The sequence below is a fragment of the Ahaetulla prasina genome, chromosome 3, assembly GCF_028640845.1.
Source record: "Ahaetulla prasina isolate Xishuangbanna chromosome 3, ASM2864084v1, whole genome shotgun sequence".
NCBI classification, from domain to species: Eukaryota; Metazoa; Chordata; class Lepidosauria; order Squamata; family Colubridae; genus Ahaetulla; species Ahaetulla prasina.
The window spans coordinates 175,334,487-175,356,593 of record NC_080541.1 but is presented as its reverse complement, the minus strand read 5'-3'; the positions used below and the strand labels follow the sequence as shown (position 1 = coordinate 175,356,593).

Here is a 22,107-nt window from a genome sequence, read left to right as displayed (position 1 = left end):
ACAATCTGTGCTGCTGAGATGGGACTAGAGAGAGAGAGGTTACGGTTCCCTGTAACTGGAAGTGGGGAATTTAGTTCTTCCTTTTTTGGTATAAACAATATAATTTGCATATAAGCTAAAAGGGGACCGATTATCCCTTCCTCAGACACAGGATACTTAAAACTGCAGAAGCAGACCATTCAAGCATAAGCATGAGGCATATCTCCTCTTTCTCAGATGTTCTGAACTTCTCCCCACATCAATAGCACCACTTTTGCGGCACTTCTGAATATTAAAAACAACCCAAGTAATTAAAAAAATGTTCCTGCAAGAAACAGATGGGTAAGAAGCAAGGTAAGACAAGACAGCCAAATCTTGTATGGAAGGGCAGACGAAGTTCAATGATAACTGATTGTTGGAGGCACTCAAAATTAGTTTTGTAATCAATAGGAGTAATTGGGGATAAAAAGTACACAGTTGGGGAAATATGTTTCAGAATGAATCCATTTTCTACAGTAGAGACTGCGAAGAAGATAACATATGTGTGAAAATCCTGCACTCCCCAGTTCCTTTTGCCAGTTCCTGCCGCAGCCTTTGTAGCTAATTATACCGAGATCCTTTCCAGGAAGTTACCTCTCAATAATAATTACATTTGCTTAGCAGATGATCCATTTCTTTTCTTTTTTTCTTTTTTGCTTAAGGACTGTTTTCTCTGAGTCTCTAAGAACATTTGTTCAGATTGGAAGAATGCATGTGCACGGCATCCACAAAAGCCCCTACGTGTTCTGGATTGATGTCAGGATAGAGGCCGTGACCCAAGTTGGCAATGTAACGCTGGGAGCCAAAGCCTTCCAACATCCTTTTTACCAACTCCCCAATCTTCTCCTGTGGGAAGTAAAAAATGATTAAGCAGACCAGATAACAATTGGAATAGCAATAGCACTTACATATTGCTCCATGGTTCTTTACAGCCCTCTCTAAACGGTTTACAGAGTCAGAAAATCCCCCCCAACAATTTGGACCCTCATTTTACCGACCTCAGAAGGATGGAAGGCTGAGTCAACTTCAAGCTCCTTCAGGATCGAACTCCAGACTGTGGGCAGAGTCAGCTTGCAATACTGCATTCTAAGCACTGCGTCACCTTGGCTCTTTTACATCACATTTTCAAAACTATTGGGGAACTGGGTAGAAATAACCTAGCCCAATTCCTTTGCTCTTCTGCCTAACTTGCTGTCGCATAGCAATCTGAATTAGAAACAACCATATTTTGCTCACACTATGTAAAATTCTGAATGGGTTACATAAGTGGGAGGAAAAAGCAGTGCCTTAAAGCCAACTTTAGTTGTTTCCATAACAAAAGCATGGTTTGAAGTCATTGATTGGTCCACAGCACAGAAAAACAGTTTTTGGCAACAGCTCTTTGACCTTCATTAACCTATAATAAGCAAGATTTTATTTACAGTAGGAAAGTACTGATCTGTGGCTAGTTTAATTGGTTAGGATGTGAAAATTGTCTTTAACTTCTCTGTCAATGGAAAACCTGTTTTCTTGTTTCTTTTTATGAAAAAACACAAGAGCATGAGTGTTTAAACTTTTTCAACCTGGAGAACCGATTTTAAAAATAAAAAAGTTTCAGAACGCCTAATAAGAAGGGTGGGGCTTCTGAATGTCAGCTAATAAGTCCTGCCACACTATTCTTTAGTGGCTAAGAGGGGAAAAACTCTTTCCATAAAGGGCGAGGATGTGGGAGGGGGGGAAGGCTTATTCACATTTCTAGGGATTATTTTTTTTTGCAGGATCCAATCTGGGTCAGTCTTTGGGACCAGAGGTTTTGTCTTCCAGTTTTCGGACTTGTGCTGGAGCCCATCTTTAGGAAATGTCTCTCTAGCAGAATGTGTGTTGTTCTGTGTGTGGTTTTTTTCTTTGTCACTAAGAAATTTTTTCTCTCCTACTCTCCACAAGGGACTAAGGAAAAATTCTCTGCAAGGGAATTTTTTCCCCCTTTAATAAATATCTTGTAGAGAATTTTTCTTCCTTTGTCCAGCAGAACCCATTCAAGGTCTATGGAACCCAGGCAGAAAACAAATGAATTTATATAAGTAGTCAGAGACTGTAGAAGTGAGTATATAACCTGATCGTTACAAGTTAATGCATGTTTCCTTACCTTGGATGCATATAGAGCACATGGATCTAAATTCCCTTGTAAGGTAACGTTTCTTCCTATCCGCTTGCTGGATCAGGGGAAAAAAATATTAAAGTGTACAAAAGGCACTTAACCAAGATAAAATTGCTTGTTGGACTTCATTGCCTTAACATGCAATGATAACTCCTAAATAAAAGACAAGCTATCAGTCAAATCCATCCATCCATCCATCTCTGACTAACTCCAAGTCTAAAATGCTGAAGCAGAGGTAAGCTACCCACAAAAGCAAGTCTTGGGTAGCTGAGTGAAAACAGAAAATTACTAATTTCCCTATATGGAACCTTATTTTTTTATTTCAAATTAAAAAAAATAAGGTACTCATTTATTTTTGATTTTGTAAAGGAAGAGCAATAGAACATTCTGTCCTATCTGTTACATTACATCAGCCTAACCCCGTGATGGTGAACCTGTGGCATGCAGAGCCCTCTCCCCAGGTCACCCCAGGTCAGATCCCTGTGGCGTTTCTTTTGTGAGCTTGTTTCCCTACAAACGATGAAACGGAAGCTCACGAAAGAAAAAGATCTTACCTCTTGCCACGCTGCCGGTGTTGGGATGCCCCGCCTCCTGCTGGCCTCTGCTGTGCATGTGTGCACGTCTGCACATGTGCATGTATGTGTGCGTTCATGCACATGCACCTTTCAGTTTGGGCATGCGCGCACGCATGCAATTTGGGCACTCAGTGTCCAAAAGGTTTGCCATCACTGGCCTAACCTGTCCTAGAAAACTCATGATTATATTTCATGCACAACCTATGATTGGTATCTTGGTCTTAGCTTCAGCTTCAGCTACCATTTATTTTTCAAATATCATATGTGAGAGGGATTTGATTTTTTATGATAAGCTACTCTATTATTGCAAAACAGAGGAAGTATGCCATTAGAAAGATGACACCCATACAGAGTTCCCAAGGGAATACACCCCATTTCTCACCGAGCCTCTTGAGGACATATTGTCCAGTCCAGGCTAACTACTTCATACCCAGATTGTGCCAAATCCTCCAGTGCATAGTGGGCATCCTTAGCAAAGATGATCTAGTGGATGGAGAGGAGAGGAGAGGAGAAGATAGAAAACAATTAGGATTATGTGGACAGGGTTACAAATGCTTGGTAACATAGGAACTCGAATTTTGCATGAAGAAAATTTATATTATGTCGTGGCTTAAAAATTATGCATAGTGACATGTTTATTTGAATATTATCCTTTTTTCCCCTAGTTAGACATTAGAGAGGATGAAAAAAGACACTTCTATAAAAAGTAGTGGAAGTGCAAACCTTTTGTCCACCACCTCTAATTATGGAAAGTCTGCACTATAAAACTAATCTCTGAAATGCCAGCTTTACACCCAGTTGTGATTTGAGGGGAGGGGGAAACTGTTCTACTTTAACATCCACATTTTTTTTCATTTAGAAATGTAAATTTCTATACTAAAATATAAAGTTCTTCATATTTTTATACTGTTTTGAAAAGTCAGAAAAAAAGTTCTTACAAAGGAGACTGAAGGAATAGAAAAAAGAGAATAAAATTTATTCTCTTTTATTGGCTACTAAATCAGGGTAGCTATAAATTTTCTAGCAACAGCAGAGGCTACAATTGTTTTCCTATTAGTTGCTGGAGTCTAACTGTAGTCCTATCCTACTTGCAAGTACTCCATAGCTATCTGAATATTGGATTATGTAGGTCTTTAGTCTGATCCAGGTCTTTTCTCTGTTCTACCTTTATGTTTTCTAGAAAATGAATGTTAATTTTAGTTTCAATCATTGAGAAAATTTTAGTTTCAATCATTGAGAAAAACATATGATCGGTGAAATGAGCTTCAGGATTCTACCAAAAAGTGGTATTTGCCTTTAAAATAAACAAAACGCTGTCATTCTCGACAGAATCACTGTAAATTCTGGTAATAATTCAGAAAAAAAGCAGAAGGAAACAGTCCCATCTCTTACCATTGGCACCGCAGGAAGAGCATTTTCTTGTAGCTTATTCTTCACACCTTTCGCAATGGACCGAATGAATGGGAGGGCAAACTCTGCAAACTGCACTGGCCCCAGATGTCCTGCATGGGACTCAAAAACCTGCAGAGCCTGGCAAAAAAGACAAGCAGAAGACCAGAATCACTTCTTGGTTAACGGCTATTCTCCCTCTTTCCTTCCACTTATCTGGAAGTCCCTCCCCATTGTACAAGGCATTCACTCCATTCTGTCCTGGCATAGAAATATCATTCTAGGGTTCTTCAACTGGACCAAATCTAAGTTTCAATTGCCTTTGGGTGCACCAAAATGTATTTAGGAGAAAATTACACCGGAAAACCCTTAGGTAGTATTGTCCATTGTTCTTATCTTTGTTGAAGGTTTTATTCCACGATTAGATTGTCACATGGTAGCTGCAGTTTTTAATCCTATTCTCGAGTGAAAGAATACAGAAGTCAAGGTTGCAGTTCCTATATATATTTGGTATAATACAAGAATGAGTTTTATGTAGACAAAATCTATACCAGTATATTCAAGAAGCCTATTATGGTAGCCAGTTATATGGATAGATCTCAGTTTCATCATAATAGTAACTGCAGATAGTTGGAAGAAGGGCAGAACTCGTCAGCAAACTCTTACTGTCCTGGCTAAATATATGAGCTAGCTGCAAGTTGACGTCTCTTGAAATATTTTGGGAAGAAGAATAATCTGGGAGGAAAAAAAGAGTTTTCTGGAGCTCATAAAGCCAGATCAAAAATCTCGAAAGCTGAAAATGACTGGTAGTTTATATTATCATTGGTTGTGGTGCAGAGTTGTGCTCTGTCCAACGTCATCAAATTCAGCTTCGATCTGTCCTTGTGAACTCCAGAAATCTAGTCTTAAAAATAACAGAGGAAATGACAATCAGATATTTATGAAAATTTATGTTCTACGAACAGTAGCCTAAATAATACAGTGCTGATTTATCCATTCGATTATCCTACCTTGAAAGGATCTTTTTTGGCGGAAAGATAAAAGAAATAGTATACCCTCAGAAACCAAGAACCAGTCTATTTAAGGAACGGTGATGCCTACAAACTTATGAACAGAGGCTGTTCAGGGTCCACTCACCTGAGCACCTGCAGCCACCTGTCTCACCAGATATTCCACAATAACATCAGTCAATAAAGTGAGCAGCCGATAGCTGGCCTCAGGATGTCGGTAGAGCCAAGCCTTGGCTTTGGCCATCGTGTTGGAGCCACCACCTTCAATCATATAGGACATCAAAGTCCACTAGGAATGAGAGTGAGCAGAAAGGGATAGTACATATGAATAAAAAAGTCTACTTCCAAAGCTAGGCCAGCTTCTGCAGTTACATGAACCTTGCAAAAACAGTGAAGCAGTTCTACTACAAACAGATTACATGGTTGGCATTGTACTGTGCTCTCCTTCAAAACGATATCAACACTGGAGAGTTACACCCAAAAAAGTAGCTTGTGAAACAATTAATTTTCATGTCCAACTAAGTCTTTTGGGATGAAATACAATAGATAAAATCACATGTCACAAAATAAAACTGGCAGATCTTTGTGGAGTAGATGGTTAGCTAGTCAACTGATTAATGTATTAAGTTAATGGCTGAGAAGCAAGAATAGAAAAAGTCTGGCTGAAAGTAATTAAGAACCAAGACAATTTCTCCTTCCTAAATGACTTGTCAAATGATGCTGTCAAAGACTTAGAACCCTCCTGGTGTCCAATAACAATATAGAAATATAGCACATTCCTATACTACTCAAAAAGTGTAGAGATGCAAACAGGGATTTCTTGTAGGGTATGTTTTTCCAAATAACTGAACTCACTGGGGCACCAGAGAAGCCGATCAGAGGCACCTTCCCTTCCAATCTGTGCCGTGTCAGTGTGATAGCCTGGAAGACATAGCCCAGTTCTGTTGCCACATCAACCTTCGGCCGAAGCTTCAGCAGGTCCTCTACTTCCTTTAGTGGTTCTGGAAATGTGGGCCCTTTTCCTGGTACCATCACCACTTCCATGCCCAGTGCCTGAAAGAGACAAGTCAATGTGGGACAGAACTCATTCTGGTTTTAAAAGTTTGTCAGCTTCCCTTCTCCCAAGTAAAATCATTACAGCATCTCCTCCTCCCCCCCAGCCACTTCTCATACCTGAGGCACCACCAAGATGTCAGAGAAGATGATGGCAGCATCAAAAGGAAAGCGTCGTAGAGGCTGAAACCAAAGCGAGTGGAGACAACACATAAACTTGATTTTTAACCAGGCTTGATTTATACATACATATTATATGAAATAGGCGAATCTAGCAATCTAGTGAAAATATAAAGCAATTTGATGGAACAAATAGAGCTAGGATGTTTTATGATGCACAGTAGCTGTCATTCTGTGTGGACTGTTTTTCTATATAAAAGAAAATTAAGAAACTGTAATTGCAGGTCTCTCCAGAGGCAGCTTTAAGTGCTTCTTGGATAATTAACAAACCCAGCGTTGCTGTATCAATGGCACAATCTTGCCTACCATACAGACATATATTGTGCACTAAAGATTTTCTCTATAGACCAGTTCTACTGTTTGTCAGAATCCACATCACCTCTGATAGTACTATATTGTTAATATTATTCACATTCTACTAATGAAGCATCACCCTTTTATAAATATATGCTGAAATTTACAGGGAATCCAAGAATGCCTAACTTAGGAAGAGGAAAATTATTGTTCATTTGGGGCAGAATATAGTTATATAAAATATAACTATAAAATATGATAATTAATAATTAATTATTTTCAATAGCTACAAAAGCCATGGTAGCACAGTGGTTAGAATGCGGTATTGCGGGCTAACTCTGCATTCACATTGCCAGCAGTTCAATCCTGATGGGGTTCAAGGTTGACTCAACCTTCCATCCTTCCAAGGTCAGTAAAATGAGGATCCAGATTGGTGGGGGCACTATGCTGACTCTGTAAACCGCTTAGAGAGGGCTGTAAAGCACCGTGAAGTGGTATATATGTCTAAGTGTTATTGCTATTGGAGTAATTGTGTGTATACATTCCAGCCATACAACTAGAAAAGTTGGTAATTCTAGGACAATGTGCTGGATGCTAGCTGACCTCTTCAATTGTGTGTCTATAGAAAGAAGTCGGAATTTGCCCTTGACTGACTAGGTGAGCCCTATAACATGGTGCATGCAGTTACATGTAATGCTTTAGTTTCTATTGGACAATATTCTTCACTTTGTTTAAGAAAGATTAAATATGTCTGGGGACCCCATCAAATCTTTCATGCCCAATCTTATGTTCCACAAATCCCTTGTCCCCCTTCCCAAAAGAACAGCCCTTAATGACAAAGAGGAGGAGGAAGTGACCAATAAAAAATTGAAGAAGGCAATGATTAGCAACAGCAACCACTTAATGGAAAAAAATTGAAAATGCATGTGATTGGAAAACCATTAAGTAGCTCAGATGAAGAGACAAGTCAGGTGGGATAATGTACAAAGTTGCCAATAACAGTATTAAAAGATCATGAAAAGTAGTGATTTAAAAATATTACAAAAGGGTAAATATTAAAAAGTTAATTTTTAAGAAACACAAAATTTTCTATTTTTAAACTAATATATTATATTCAGGTCAAAGACAAAACTCTCAATGGCCAAAAATAGAATAAGATTAATGTGTAAAAAAAAAAGAGAGGTTTTTTTTCAGTTTGAAAATTATAAAAACAGACCCAAGTAATGTTTAAAGTGATGCTGTCAGTCTGACAATGAACACTGAAAAACTATTGACAAGTTTATAACAATGAGACAGAAAACAGAGGAAGCATTATATAAATAGAAGATTAAAAAGCGGAAAAAGCAGTCAGCAATGTATATAATTGTTTTTTAGGCAAATAAATGAAAATTCAGGTTTTTAATATGTGTGTGTGTTTAAAATAACAAAACTACATTGGGTAAATTAATGAAAACAAACCTAATGAAAATATCCCAAATTAAGTTCTAACAGAAAACATAAGAAATACACGCAATGTATCAGTACAATAAGGATGAATAAAGAACAGAAGCAAAGAAGAAGGAAAAATACCTAGGATACACAGACATTAAACAAGTGGAGCAGAGATAACTTTAGAAAGAACAAAATGAACATAGACTTAAGAGGTAAGTCATGTCCTGAATAGAATTTCAGTCCTGAACATCAGTCCTAATTAAGAACAACATAAAGTTCTCTCCATACTTGCAGCGTGAGTTCACAGCACGTCTCTGGTGATCGACAGGTTGCAAAGAAATCCTGAGCTGCTCGAGTCTCACGGAATTCTGCAAAATAATTAGAAAGTGGATAGAACATGGATCAAATGGTCATGAAATGAACTGTTATAAGTCGAGGACTACCTGTATTCACTCCCAGAATTCTCCCTAGAATCTGATCTTTAGAATATTTTTTTCCCTTGCCCTCTTCTCATTTGCCAGAAATTTACTCCTGCTTCATAATCCATGGCTTATATATCTTATTAAAATAAAGTGTCCGTACCAGTGGTGAAATCCAAATTTTACTATCGGTTCTGTGGGCGTGGCTTGGTGGGCCTGGTATGGCTTGGTGGGCGTGGCAGGGGAAGGATATTGCAAAATCTCCATTCCCAACCCACTCCTGGGGCCAGCCAGAGGTGGTATTTGTCGGTTCTCCAAACCACTCAAAATTTTCGCTTCCGGTTCTCTGAACTGCTCAAAATTTCCACTACCGGTTCTCCAGAACCTGTCAGAACCTGCAGGATTTCACCTCTGGTCCGTACCCAACCCAAGAGAGTCAGGCTGATATTGTGGTTAAGGCATCAGGCTAGAAACTAGAAGACTGAATTCTAGTCCTGCCTTAGTCACAAAACCAGCTGGGTAATCTTGGGCCAGTCACTCTTTTTCAGCCCCAGGGAGAAAAAGGAATGGCAAATCACTCCTGAAAATTGTGGCCAAGAAAACTGCAGAGACTGTCCAGGAAGTCCACTGGAATCAACATTGACTTGAAAGCACAAAAACCAATACCATCCCATTCCCAAATACTTTTTTGAATCACTTCAAAAAAGCCACAAGGTATAGAAAAAGCTGTAACATTTAGCCTCCCAAATACAGATAACTAGTGGGGTCCCTTTTCTCTTTGCTGCCATCTAATGGCTATTTGGACTTTTGCAACTCAGATATGACACAATGACTGGACAACAGAAACAGTATCTTTGTGACTATAATTCCATTCAACTCAACCAATACGGCCAATAAGAATAACTGGAACTGCAGCTATTTGAAAGCGATAAACTATGCACCTCTTGTAGAAATTCAAGTCACCCTTTCTGCTTTAATTACCTGGCAGGTATCTTCCTGCCTGTCTCATACACCAAACAGGAGTGTATTTTGTATCTTCTCCACAGGCTGCTCGCAAGAAAGTGTCGTTTTTCAATTCAGGAAACCCTGTAGGACTAATCAGAGGAAAACAAAAAGCAATCAAAACATAAAAGGTGGAGTCTTTGAATCTTCCAGATCACTATAGCTGGTGGTATTAAGCAGTTACTTTCTCAGTATAAATTCTACAGTCTTCCTTAGTGTAGGAATTACAAGAGTGAAAATCCTGCATCTGTAACAGGGAAAATCGAATAATATCTTTTAAATTCCTCCTTGGGATTAAGGATGCAGTCTAAAGTGAATGGCGTCTGCCATAAATATTGTGGCAGCTGATTACAAGAGGAAAACAACATCAAACATGGCTTTGGGAAATCTTTCTCTTTGCCAATGAGAGGCATCCATAATGAAGTAACACGCTGGGTCTGTGCATGAGCATTTCTGTTCCTGTCCCATGGTGTCTGTGCACCGGGAGGAGAGTGGACTCCGTATGTTCCACTCTGGGGCACACGACCAGGAGAGATCAGGAAGGCTGCTTAGAATAGGGCACTGCCAACATTCAAAGCCGCGGCCCTTAGGGATGCACTGTGGGAATTTGTTCAGGATTTTTTTTTCTCTGTACTCCTGGCTGACCCCAAACCATTTTGATCTTGATCTTTCTTTTCAGAGTGTGTGATTTGATCCCAGTTTGATCACTTTCCAGAGTGTTATCCTGCTGACAGTCAGACAGGCAAGCGTCCCAACCTCTTCACGTTCCTTTCCAATATTCCAAAGGGTCGGAATAAATAGGCAAGGAAATCACAGCTTCTGGAAATTCTTCCCAACCCCTTTAGCCCCGTAAGCAGCCTTAGGAAGCATCTGGGTTTCCTGCCATATGATAATGGGTGCACTTTCTTCCCAGGCACTAAGCAGGTTGAATGCACACACAGATACACACATGCATGGAAAGAGAGAGAATTGAGTGCACAGGCAGACTGCGTATGTTTGTGTGCTCTCCCCTTATGTTGTATATGTGTGTATTATTTATCCAGATGTGTACTCTGGGAAGCATGAGACAGATAGCATATATTCTGTTCTTGGTCATTCGGTAATAATGAATGCAGAGTTAAATGGAGGTGCCATAGCACAGGGGTCTCCAACCTTGGCTTCTTTAAGACTTGTGGACTTCAACTCCCAGAATTCCTCAGCCAGCTTTGGAGTTGAAGTCCACAAGTCTTAAAGTGACCAAGGTTAGAGACCCCTGCCACAGCAAGTTCAACTATTCCTGTTAATGTTTCCTGCATTTTTCCTCTGCAGCTCGCCAGCTTCTTCTGATCCATTTTCAGACACTATCTCTATTGTCAGCTTCTCCCCAGATATCTATCTATCTATCTATGAATTAAACTCTCATTGTTATGATCTTTAACTGGGTGAAATGGTGCATCATAGGGCAATGGTTTTTTACACTAAGGCACCTTTAATGGGCTAATTTACAGAATATGACCCAATGGAATGAAATCTGGGAAAGATGCGGCTGCTTCAGTGCTATTGGCTGCTGCTCCAGTCACATGATCTTCATTTTCAAATTTATTTGACAGTTTCTCAGTCAATCTCACAGTACTTCATTCCCTCCCCACACAGCAGCAGCCACTTATCTGTCTTCTGGGAAGGGATATGAAGGGAAGGGAATCCCTGTGCACTCCACCTGCCCCCACAGCCCTCTGCATGCTCCCCCAACCTCTGCTTACACACCTGCACACTTTCCCAACCTCGCACTTTCCCCAACCCATGCAGCACCTGTTATGCAACCCCATGCACTCTCCCTGACCCATGCTGCCCTCCTGTGTGCCTTCCCTGACCCACAGAGTCCCTCTTGCATGCCCCAATGCACTTTTCTTGACATGCATTGTCTCCCATGTGTCATCCCTGATTCACATGGCATTCCCCCTCTCTAATCCCTGCCCCTCTGACACGCCTTCCTGACCCATGCAGCACCTTTTGGGAATCCCCATACACTTAGGCTGTCTCCCCCCCATGCCATCCCTGACCTGCACAGCACCTCTGCGGTCCTACTATTGCTCAGTACTTTTCCATATTCCTCCTGTGAACCATCCCCAACCAGAGCAGCCCCTCATACACCCTTGTGACCCCCATGCATTCTTTTGAAGCCATACTGTCCTCTGCACACCCTAACTGACCCTCACAGCCCCTCTTACACCCCTGTGATCTCCACATCCTTTTTCATCTACATTCTCCCCACCCCCACCCCATGTATCCTACCTGAACTTCAGGCACCTTGGGCACCCTTTCCAACCTACATCACCATCTGCACAATGGAAATATATTGCAAATTAGGAGAGTAGAGAAAAACAGAGAGGGTAGAAAGAGACAAGAAGAAGAAAAAGGGGGGGGGGAAATATATAAAAAACTCAAATGGTTATACTGGAATTAACAATGGGAAAATAAGAACAAGGGGAAGGGGAAGGAGGAGAGTAGATAGAAATACAGGGCAAATAAAGAGAGTAAAGGATTCTAAGAGAAAGAAGAAAAAAAGGAGACAGCAAGAAAAGAAGAAAATAGTTGATAATACATTAAATGGTTCTAATATTAATAATGGGATTTGGAATTTAGTTAAAATATCTGAAAGTATAGAATATTTTTAATGGTAATTATGGAAGTCAGTTAAAGTATTTGATGTGATGTTATGTTATGAAGATTAAGTTTTTTTATTATGGTTTACTATGAAGAGTTATAAACATATATATATCTGAATATTACATGAAATGTTTTTAATTGCAAAATCTGCACGACCTCCCTAACTCTCACAGCATCTCTGATGCACACCCACATATCCTTCCCAAACCACATGGTACCTCTCACGCATTCCCATGTCTCCTTCCTAACTTCCACCTACATGCACCTCCTTCCTCTCTCCCACTCCCAGCAATAACCACTTAGCTCTCCTGCTGGCTTCCTCACCGACTTTCTCCCTGTAAGCTTTCCATAAACAAAGAAAATAGGAAGCCAATAGGAATTATATGGAGGAAGGGAGGGAGATAATAGCAGAATGATAGGGAGGGAGGGAAGGAAGGAAGGATTTCTGATGCTCCCTGCCAGTTTCCAACTGGAAACTTAATGGGGAAGCAACAGGAAATTGGAAGTCACTCCTGTTTCCACTGCTTTTTTTGCCCTCCCAAAGTTGTTCCGTTTCTCTGTTTAGGTAAGATAATATCTCTGAAATGATGACCTAATGGGCATGGGGTGGTCTAGCCCAGGGGTCTCCAACCTTGGCAACTTTATGAATTCTGGGACTTGAAGTCCTCCAGGCTTAAAGTTGCCAAGGTTGGAGACCCCTGGGCTAGCCAGATATCAAATTAACAACAACAACAACAACAACAGAGTTGGAAGGGACCTTGGAGGTCTTCTAGTCCAACCTCCTGCCCAGGCAGGAATCCCTACACCATTTCAGACAAATGGTTATCCAACATTTTTTTAAAAATTTCCAGTGTTGGAGTATTCACAACTTCTGCAGGCAAGTTGTTCCACTGATTAATTGTTCTAACTGTCAAGAAGTTTCTCCTTAGTTCTAAGTTGCTTCTCTCCTTGATTAGTTTCCACCCATTGCTTCTTGTTCTACCCTCAGGTGCTTTGGAGAATAGTTTGACTCCCTCTTCTTTGTGGCAACCCTGAGATATTGGAACACTGCTATCATGTCTCCCCTAGTCCTTCTTTTCATTAAACTAGACATACCAAGTTCCTGCAACAGTTCTTCATGTTTTAGCCTCCAGTCCCCGAATCATCTTTGTTGCTCTTCTCTGCACTCTTTCTAGAGTCTTGTGGTCGCCACAATGTTTTTTACATTGTGGCGACCAAAACTGAATGCAATATTCCAAGTGTGGCCTTACCAAGGCATTATAAAGTGGTATTAACACTTCATGTATTTTTGATTCTATCCCTGTTTATGCAGCCCAGAACAGTGTTGGCTTTTTTTTTTTGTTTACATTTATACCCCGCCCTTCTCCGAAGACTCAGGGCGTCTTACAATGTATAAGGCAATAGTCTCATTCTATTTGTATATTTTTTGGCAGCTGGTGCACACTGGTTGTCCATTTTGTTCCATTTTCTGAGAATTATCCTAGTGAGGGTCAAACACACAAAAATCCTGAGGTCCTTTACATAATTTCTTTCCAACTGTGGCAGAAAGCTGAAAATAAATGAGACCTCCCTCCAAATGGCTATTCTTTTAGATAAAAAAATATCAGATCTTGATTATTTTTCTGGAAGTGATTATTGTCTCAATTGCAAAAGGAAAGCATTCTGAAGATTTTCAGAAATATTCTTAGCTCTGATTCCTAAATAAAGGTTATAAAATAAGCTTTACCCCAACATGCAAACCGCAAGTTCTGAATGTAGCATCCTTATCTCCTATGGAGATATATCCAAATGCTTCTAAATCCAGTCTTGGGTTTTCACATATGCACTTATATAAATGGTTCTCAAATGAAAGCAGGTTTTTCTGTGTTTCTCAAGTAACATAAAACAGATGACAGGAAGTATGTGGCGGCTGAACCATAATTAAATTTTGCAACTTGACACGCCCCTCCCCCAAAATAAAGGTGTTTTCTGGCGGTTTCTTTTCTGAATTCCAGATTCTTATTTCTTTTGTTTATTTCCTTATATTAATGATACAATCCAATGTTTCAAACCATAAAAATCATCCACCCACACACTACACAAAACGTAGCAAACTATCCAATGAACTGCACTAGTTATCAGTACTAGAAACAAATGCCTGTATTAAATGAGGGAAGAATTATATCAGTGGTAGGTTTCAAATTTTTCTACTACCAGTTCTGTGGCTTGTTGGGTGTGGTATGACTTGGTGGGCGTGGCAGGGAAAGGATATTGTAAAATCTCCATTCCCACCCCACTCCAGGGTAATGTTACTGCACAAATCCCCATTTCCTCCCGATCAGCTGGGAATTGGGAGGCAGAGAATAAATGGGGGAGGGACCAGTCAGAATTTTTACTACCAGTTCTCCGAACTATTCAAAATTTTCACTACTGGTTCTCCAGAACTGGTCAGAACCGGCTGAAACCCACCTCTCAATTATATAACCAATTCTAAAGCCCTTCCGTCATGCTATTACTATTTTTACTCACCAGTTCAAAAACAATCCATAATCGTCTGCATTTGTTGATTCAGAAACACTTAGAATAAGAAACTAAAATCACTGCCCTATTCTAAGCATCTGTCTGAACAGCCTGCACCAACCAAATATACCCCCCTCCCCCTACAAAAATAATCCCTGTAAACAAAATGAAAAGAAATTCAAAAACTTAGTAGCTTGACTTTGAAAGGAATGGTCCCCTGGTAACAGAAGTGGAAAACTGACTGAAGTCTGACAATACAACTTTGGCTCTCTTTGCCTGGGGTACTGGGGCAGAGATGCAGAGTTGTCAAGTAGGCATTCTCCTTGCAAGACCTGTCGGGGTGCTGAAGTTCAGTGTTTAGGATGATAGAAGAGATTCCTGTAAGGGGGAAAATACATCCTCCAAACTTTGCAGAATTCCAGCCTTCTGAAAGCTAGTGTCAGGGCAGTTTCTCTCACATCACAGCAGAGCTAAAGTTAAATCTCTTCAACTGTCAAAGAGACATAACAGTATAGGATTACACATGCTGACAGTTTATCCAGAAGCAGCTACAGATCTCAAATGCCCCTAGCCCCTATGCCACTGTCACACCGCAACAATGATTTTTCTAAGTTAGCATAACTTTTTTTCATTGTCAGTAATATAGAGTAGCAATTAACTTTTACTGCTTATACTGTCAGCATCATTGGTCAGGCAAAGAACAACAACAGCAATGTAGTATATTAATCTTTTAAATGCAGGGTGATTCTGAAATAAATTTCCCTAAATTCCAGGGACTTAGTCCCAGGTAAGTCTTCATAAGATTCTAACTTACATGGTCCATGTATCATAAGAAAAAAAACTGTACATTTTTACAATCCCCTTCACCGAGATATATAGAATCAGTGGTGGGATTCAGCCAGTTCGCACCACTTCGGGAGAACCGATTGTTAACTTTCTGAGCAGTTTGGCAAACTGGTTGTTGGAAGTAATCATTAGGGCAGAGAACCGGATGTTAAATTACTTGAATCCCACCACTGCTACACATACCATCCCAAAATTAATCCCTATTCAATCACTTAAGTCATCAATTTAAAGGTCTTATGGAGCGGTGACTCTCAGAATTCTAGCCATGTTGGTTATAGAAACTTTGTGAACTATACAATACAAATTGGGAAGGAAAAGGCTGGGAAAAGCCATTCTCTCTAAAGAGGTATAAAATACAGTAGATAAATTCACTTGGTAGGCACAGGACGATAGCAGAACTTTGGACCTCAAATTGAACTGGGCTTGTGTACTTTTTATTGCAAAATGTTCTTATTTGGAAATTATTTCAAAATATCACCTTTACAGCCCAATTCTATCATCTCACTTCAAGAAACTTCAAAAAGTAAACACATTGAGAACTTAAGTTTCATGTCACTGTATATATTACACAATGATTACACAATATTTTCAACTCTTTTCACATGTATATTTCTGAAGAAAGGTAGCAGGGAAGGAGGGCAGCAGCGTAAAATGTTCCAGATATTGTGAAGTGTAATTCTCATAGCCCCCTGACTATAGGCCCTGCCAACTGGGGCAGACAGCAACTTAGATTCCAATCGTAACTGGAAGGTTACAGCTTTGCCTTCCTTGAACTAAGGAGCAATTGAAGAGAAAGAGAAATTCTCAGAATACCACGTTCTTAGGCTGCTTTCTGCACCCACAGATTATCTCAAAAAAGGGACAAATGAGACATTTGAGCCCCCTGGTTTTTAAACCGCAGAACAAAAAAAACGACAGCTTGAAACCTAATATCTTTCCTGCCAGCAGTACCTAGACACACATTAAAACTAAGAAAGGCGAAGGATAATATAAAGTCCTGCCTATCATTCTTGACACAGCTCCAGACGGAACCTGAGTTTCTCGCTGGCTCATCCTAGGCACTCAAACGAAACACTAGCGCACCGGGGCTGCAAACCACTAGATTTCTCGGCTAAGTGGCCTCCTTTTCCTGGGCTTTCGATCCTGGGGAGCATGTCGGCAGACCCAATGACTTTGCCATAAGGGGTGGAAGGGGAAAAAAGGCAGGGAACTCCCATTTCTTGGAGCATAACCCGGTGCCTCTGAGAAGTAGAGTTCTCCACTCTTGCGCCTCGTCCCTATGCAACCCAATTCATGCCGGACGGGTTGGGACACCGCTCCCTGATTTGCCCTATGCCAGGGGTCTGCAAACTTGGCTCTTTTAAGACTTGTGGACTTCAACTCCCAGAGTTCCTCAGCAAAGCAAAGCTGGCTGAGGAACTCTGGGAGTTGAAGTCCACAAGTCTTAAAAGATCCAAGTTTGCAAACCCTGCCCTATGCCAATGCCCTCCGACCATTCCCCACCTCGGTGCCATGCAGGTTATATACTACAATTTCCCAAAGTTCTGCCGGCCTTAGTTAATGACAGCGAGATTTGGGGACTATGGGAAATGTAGTCCAATAATCTAGAGCAGAAAGGAGAAAATGTTATTCGATCCCTCCGTTTCGTCTCCGCAGCCGCTACTCACACGACCATCCCATTCTTTTCCATCTTGCCCTCTACGCGGCGGTGCGTGTCTTTTTCCCGCCCTGCTGCCTACCAAAAGAAGAAAAAAACAGCAACCTCTCCTCTAGACTTCCGGATTCTTGTCCCGGCTGCCCTAATTGGTGCTCTTGGGACCCGCCCAAGACTTGCGTCAGAAGAGCGGGGCTCGCTCCATTACCGTAATGATTGCCGTAGTAGCTCCGACAAAAAAAAAAGAGCGAAGTCAAAGAAAGCTTTATTTGCATGGTGCTAAAACCATACGCTTGAACTCGATTAACATTCAGCTACACTATGTACCGTGTTAAGTTCCGATAAGGAACTGAGTAAACTTAATAAGCCACCATTTGTTCATCATGTTTTTTGGGGATGGGATTAAGTGTGACAGTGTAATTTTCAAAAAATTAAATGTTGTGTTTATTCAGAATGGATCCTATTGAAGGCGGTGAAGCTTTCTTCCAAATGAGGGTGGACGCGATTAGAGTTTACATGTTCTTAAAGAAGCAAGTTTATCAGTGCCTGTGATTTAATGAGACTTCAGTTAGTCCAGAATGCAGCTGCGCTGGTGATTGAGGGAGCACCACGTTGCTCCCGGGTAACACCACTCCTGCACAGTCTGCACTGGCTACCTGTGGTCTTCCGGGTGCGCTTCAAGGTTTTGGTTACCACCTTCAAAGCGCTCCATGGCTTAGGGCCCGGGTACTTACAGGACCGCCTGCTGTTTCCACATGCCTCCCACCGACCCGTACGCTCTCACAGAGAGGGTCTTCTCAGGGTGCCGTCCGCCAAGCAGTGTCGGCTGGCGGCCCCCAGGGGAAGGTCCTGCTCTGTGGGAGCACCTACCCTCTGGAACGAACTTCCCACCCGGTTTACGCCAATTGCCTGACCTTCGGACCTTTCGCCGGGAACTGAAAACTTATTTATTTATCCAAGCGGAACTGGCCTGATTTTTAAATTCTAAATTTTTAAATTCTAAATTTTTAATTGTAATTTTACTGGGTATTTTACATGGTCAATTGGACGGTTTTAATTTCGGCCTTTTATTGAATAAGCTTTTTAATTGTTATTTTAATATGTATATTAATTGTTTTAAATGAAGGCTGTACACTGCCCTGAGTCCTTCGGGAGAAGGGCGGTATAAAAGTTTAATTAAATAAATAAATAAATAAATAAATAAATAAAATAGTCAGATAGTTGCAACACTCATAAGACAGATGGACTAATAATGCATCTAACTTGTTAAGAACAAGCTAAGAACAAATATTGCAGGAATCAAGGAATTTTTAGATATAACCTATAGTCATAGCAACTAGAAACATACCCAAGATCTCTATGTGGTAAAACTTGACTGAATTCTGCATCAGATAATTGATCTAGAATTTCAAAACATTGTGGTTTAAGGTTTGCTAAAAATACATGTAAAATTTGGGTACCAGATCTGAACTGTATAAAAATCTTGATTCTCTTGGCAGCCATTTCACAATTTTCTGTGTTTTTTCAACTCAGATCTGCTAGATTGAAAAAAGATCTCCAAGAGGTTGTATCAAGAACTGAATTTGCAACTTTGTATAACAATGCTGTATGAATCTGATTATGCACCTGTAATAGAACTAGCAAAAATATTCTATGAATATTTTATGACAACTTATCCTTAACTTACTAGCTCAGTCTATCTCTCAACCGAGGGTTAAGTTTTAGGTCAATCAATTCATTAAATTATGGTTTGTGAGCAGCAAACAAATAATAGTAATGCAGCTCTTTGCTACCATCAGGTGGTTACCTGGATGTTTGCAACTTTAGCATGGCAGCAAATGGTCAGGCTGTGTGCGTAAAAGAAGAAATAGTATGCGATTGGGTAAAAATGCTCAATTCTCTCTTTTTTTTTTAACCATTTTTAATTTTTAGAGATCCCTCCATTTCCCCTTCAAAATTCTCCAAGTGTTGAAATAATCTTAATCATATGTACATATTTCTGTTTTAATGGTGTAAAACTGAGTACTTGAAAAGTAAAGTGTACAATATACCATATTTTCAGTGCACTGTGGATTCTCCCGCCAAAAAAAAAAAGGTTGAAACAAAGAAACTGATAAAACTGCCTTTGACAACACCCCATGTTTTTATCTAGTGCTGCAGTTAAGGCCACTTTTATCTGCAGAGTGCATGGTGTATCTGTAGAAGAGTCACCCATGGTTTTTAATCAGTTTGAAGCAGAAGTGGCTTCAAAAATTATTTCTAATGTAAGCAAAGAGATCTGAGGTTAAGACTTTAGCCATCACCAGCATTAGCCATGGCATTTCGCTGCCTTAGGTAAAGTGGTAAATTTCCCCTTCACTGCTGCCACATCATGATATATCGCACCCATGTTTGGTCAAGCTATTTTATTACCTGATGTGTAAAAATCCTTCCACTGCCTCTCCTTTAATGGCACCCCATTCTTTAATGGCACATTAAGAAAACAGTATCACTTAATCTAATGACATAGCTTGCATCTTCAGCTGTTTGGAAGGGCCTTGAAAAAGCGATGCTATATTCTTCCCCTTGGATGAAGCCCTAACTGGTTCCAATATGAGTCTTAAAAGTACATGATTTCCATACTTATTTTCAAAGGCATCATTTTAGCTAGATCCTACACTTTGAAAAAAGAATTCTGCTTGCCAAAATTGTTAAAAAGAATAGAAGAGAAAAAAGAATTCTGCTAATAGATAACCATCTCTCTCTGAAGTTTTTGTCCCTTTGACTAACTTACATCTAAGAAAATAATTATCCTATAAGAGTCATAGTTCAGTGGCAAACCATTTGCTTCTACAATGTCTCAGTTCAATCCTTGCCATTTAGAATAGAATAGAATAGAATAGAATAGAATAGAATAGAATAGAATAGAATAGAATAGAATAGAATAGAATTTTATTGGCCAAGTGTGATTGGACACACAAGGAATTTGTCTTGGTGCATATGCTCTCAGTATACATAAAAGAAAAGATACGTTCATCAAGGTACAACAAAGACAGTGGGAAAAAACTAAAACATTACCACAATCGACCAAACAAGTGTTAAACTAGCTAGGTTGTGGGTTGATCCCATAAAAGGCAATATGGTCCTGGGCTTTCTTCAAAACAAATTGCTTGCTGAAACTTCAAGATTAAGAGAGGTGCTTTTTTCAATCATTCTAGAATGTTATTAAGAAAACAGACAGTGAGAAAATGGTGCTTGATTCTGGGAGAGAAGAGGCAGAAATGACAGAATTAGCATGATAATCATTGATCCACTAGATTAGGAAAGCATGGGCTGGATTCAGAGACTACCCTAACCCAAAATGGAATCCATCCAGTATAACCTGTCTTTACAGATTAGAAAGATGTCTGAATCCAGTTGATTGTGATTTATTCAATAAGCTCAGATAATATCCTGACTTAATACATCATATGGATACAGCCAGAGTGATATATATATAGTTCCTCAGACCAGGGCCAGTCTTACCATAAGCCAGAGTAAATCAAAGGAACAGAAAAAGGCATTGGAAGACAGAGTGTGGGTAGAGGAGAAGACATAGCCAAGAACTAATTAACTGCCCACAGATATGATGGTGCAAAGGATTTTATGTCGCTTTAATATGATAACTGCAAAATTCATTATGGTATGATTCATCATTTGTATTCTTTGTTATTTATTGTGATTGTTTTTATATATAATTTATTATTCTATATTAATCTTCTCATTGTTCCCATCACCCATCTCCTCCCACTTATGACTGTATGACTGCAACTTTGTTGCTTGTATCCTTACAATTTATATTGAAATTTATTGTTTCCTGATTGCTTATTTGTACCCTATGACTCCCATTAAGTGTTGCATCATTAAGTGTTAAATTTGTACCCTATGACTATCATTAAGTGTTGTAAGTGTTGTACCTTGATGAAGGTATCTTTTCTTTTATGTACACTGAGCGCATATGCAGCAAGACAAATTCCTTGTGTATCCAATCACATTTGGCCAATAAAAAAATTCTATTCTATTCTAATGCCTTGTGAGTGTCTCAGATATTGTCTATAGGTCATAGAGTAATAAGAGCCTTACTGGATCACAACTGGATATATCCGGATTAAATAAAACAAAATACATACAGTATGAGTACATATATGAAATTCAAGCACCAAGCAAGCCAATTTCTATACCTAGAATGCCAGTGGGAGATCATATTGTCCTTTACTTCCATCTGTTAAGTTCTACTTTGAATCCAACCACTCAGAAGCAGTGTGTCACCCACCACTATTTCAGCATTACCAGCTCAGAAGGTGGCCTATCCCTCCCACTCTGTGACACCGCCAGTTAAACCCTGAAGTGAAACTCTAAAAGACAGTGGTGAAAAATGAGACCATCCCTCCCTGCATTGCTCCACCCATCAGGATAGATAGACCAAGCTAGATGGATTACTGACAGATCGACCCAAAGACTTGTCACTCTCAAGGTGGGAGTTGGGTATCCCCGGAGGAATTTTACCCTGAGGACACGATTGGGGTGGTGGTGTTTGAGCCTGTTCACATAGTGTGGTGGGTGGGTTTTGTCTAGTAAGATTCAGGTTCACTTGATTATAAGTTTTGGGGTGGGCGTTCAGCCCAGCTACTTCTCAGAGTTATGGAGAGAAAATTAGGGAAGAATCTCAGGTAAATCATCTTGCGTTCTTTCAAAAACAAACTCCAGACATCAATGCAATAAATAACACATTTTTTCCAGGACAAGTTGAAGTTTTGCCGTCTGTCTTGCTGTTTTAAACACCAGAGGTGCTAGTTTTTCGTTTTCTACTGTATTTATAATATTAAAAAAATCAGCAACTGAATCGTGGATAGCCTCGTTACCCATGAAATGCCTTTCCTTTCCAGCCTTTGAACCGAAGCCTCGATGCAGGAACCAGGGTTGCCTCTTCTTCCCT

At 40.0% G+C, this 22,107-nt stretch overlaps 1 protein-coding gene across 4 annotated transcripts; it reads right to left on the bottom strand.

Annotated features, from left to right (window-relative positions):
• Positions 1 to 391: 391 nt before the first annotated feature.
• On the bottom strand, positions 392 to 22,052 carry UROD (uroporphyrinogen decarboxylase). 4 transcript variants are annotated; one of them, XM_058175245.1, is made up of 11 exons: positions 22,034 to 22,052; positions 11,780 to 11,825; positions 9,488 to 9,600; positions 8,376 to 8,455; positions 6,303 to 6,365; positions 5,985 to 6,182; positions 5,257 to 5,418; positions 4,123 to 4,260; positions 3,113 to 3,213; positions 2,144 to 2,210; positions 392 to 864 (listed from the first exon to the last, which is right to left on the bottom strand). In XM_058175245.1, the coding sequence occupies exons 1-11, from the start codon at positions 22,035 to 22,037 to the stop codon at positions 700 to 702; spliced, it is 1,137 nt and encodes a 378-aa protein (XP_058031228.1). In that variant the 5' UTR covers positions 22,038 to 22,052; the 3' UTR covers positions 392 to 699. The 4 variants fall into 4 exon arrangements, with proteins under 4 accessions (XP_058031228.1, XP_058031227.1, XP_058031229.1 ...); XM_058175244.1 differs by lacking the exon at positions 22,034 to 22,052 and adding an exon at positions 17,167 to 17,266; XM_058175246.1 differs by lacking the exons at positions 11,780 to 11,825; positions 22,034 to 22,052 and adding an exon at positions 21,353 to 21,408.
• Positions 22,053 to 22,107: the final 55 nt, after the last annotated feature.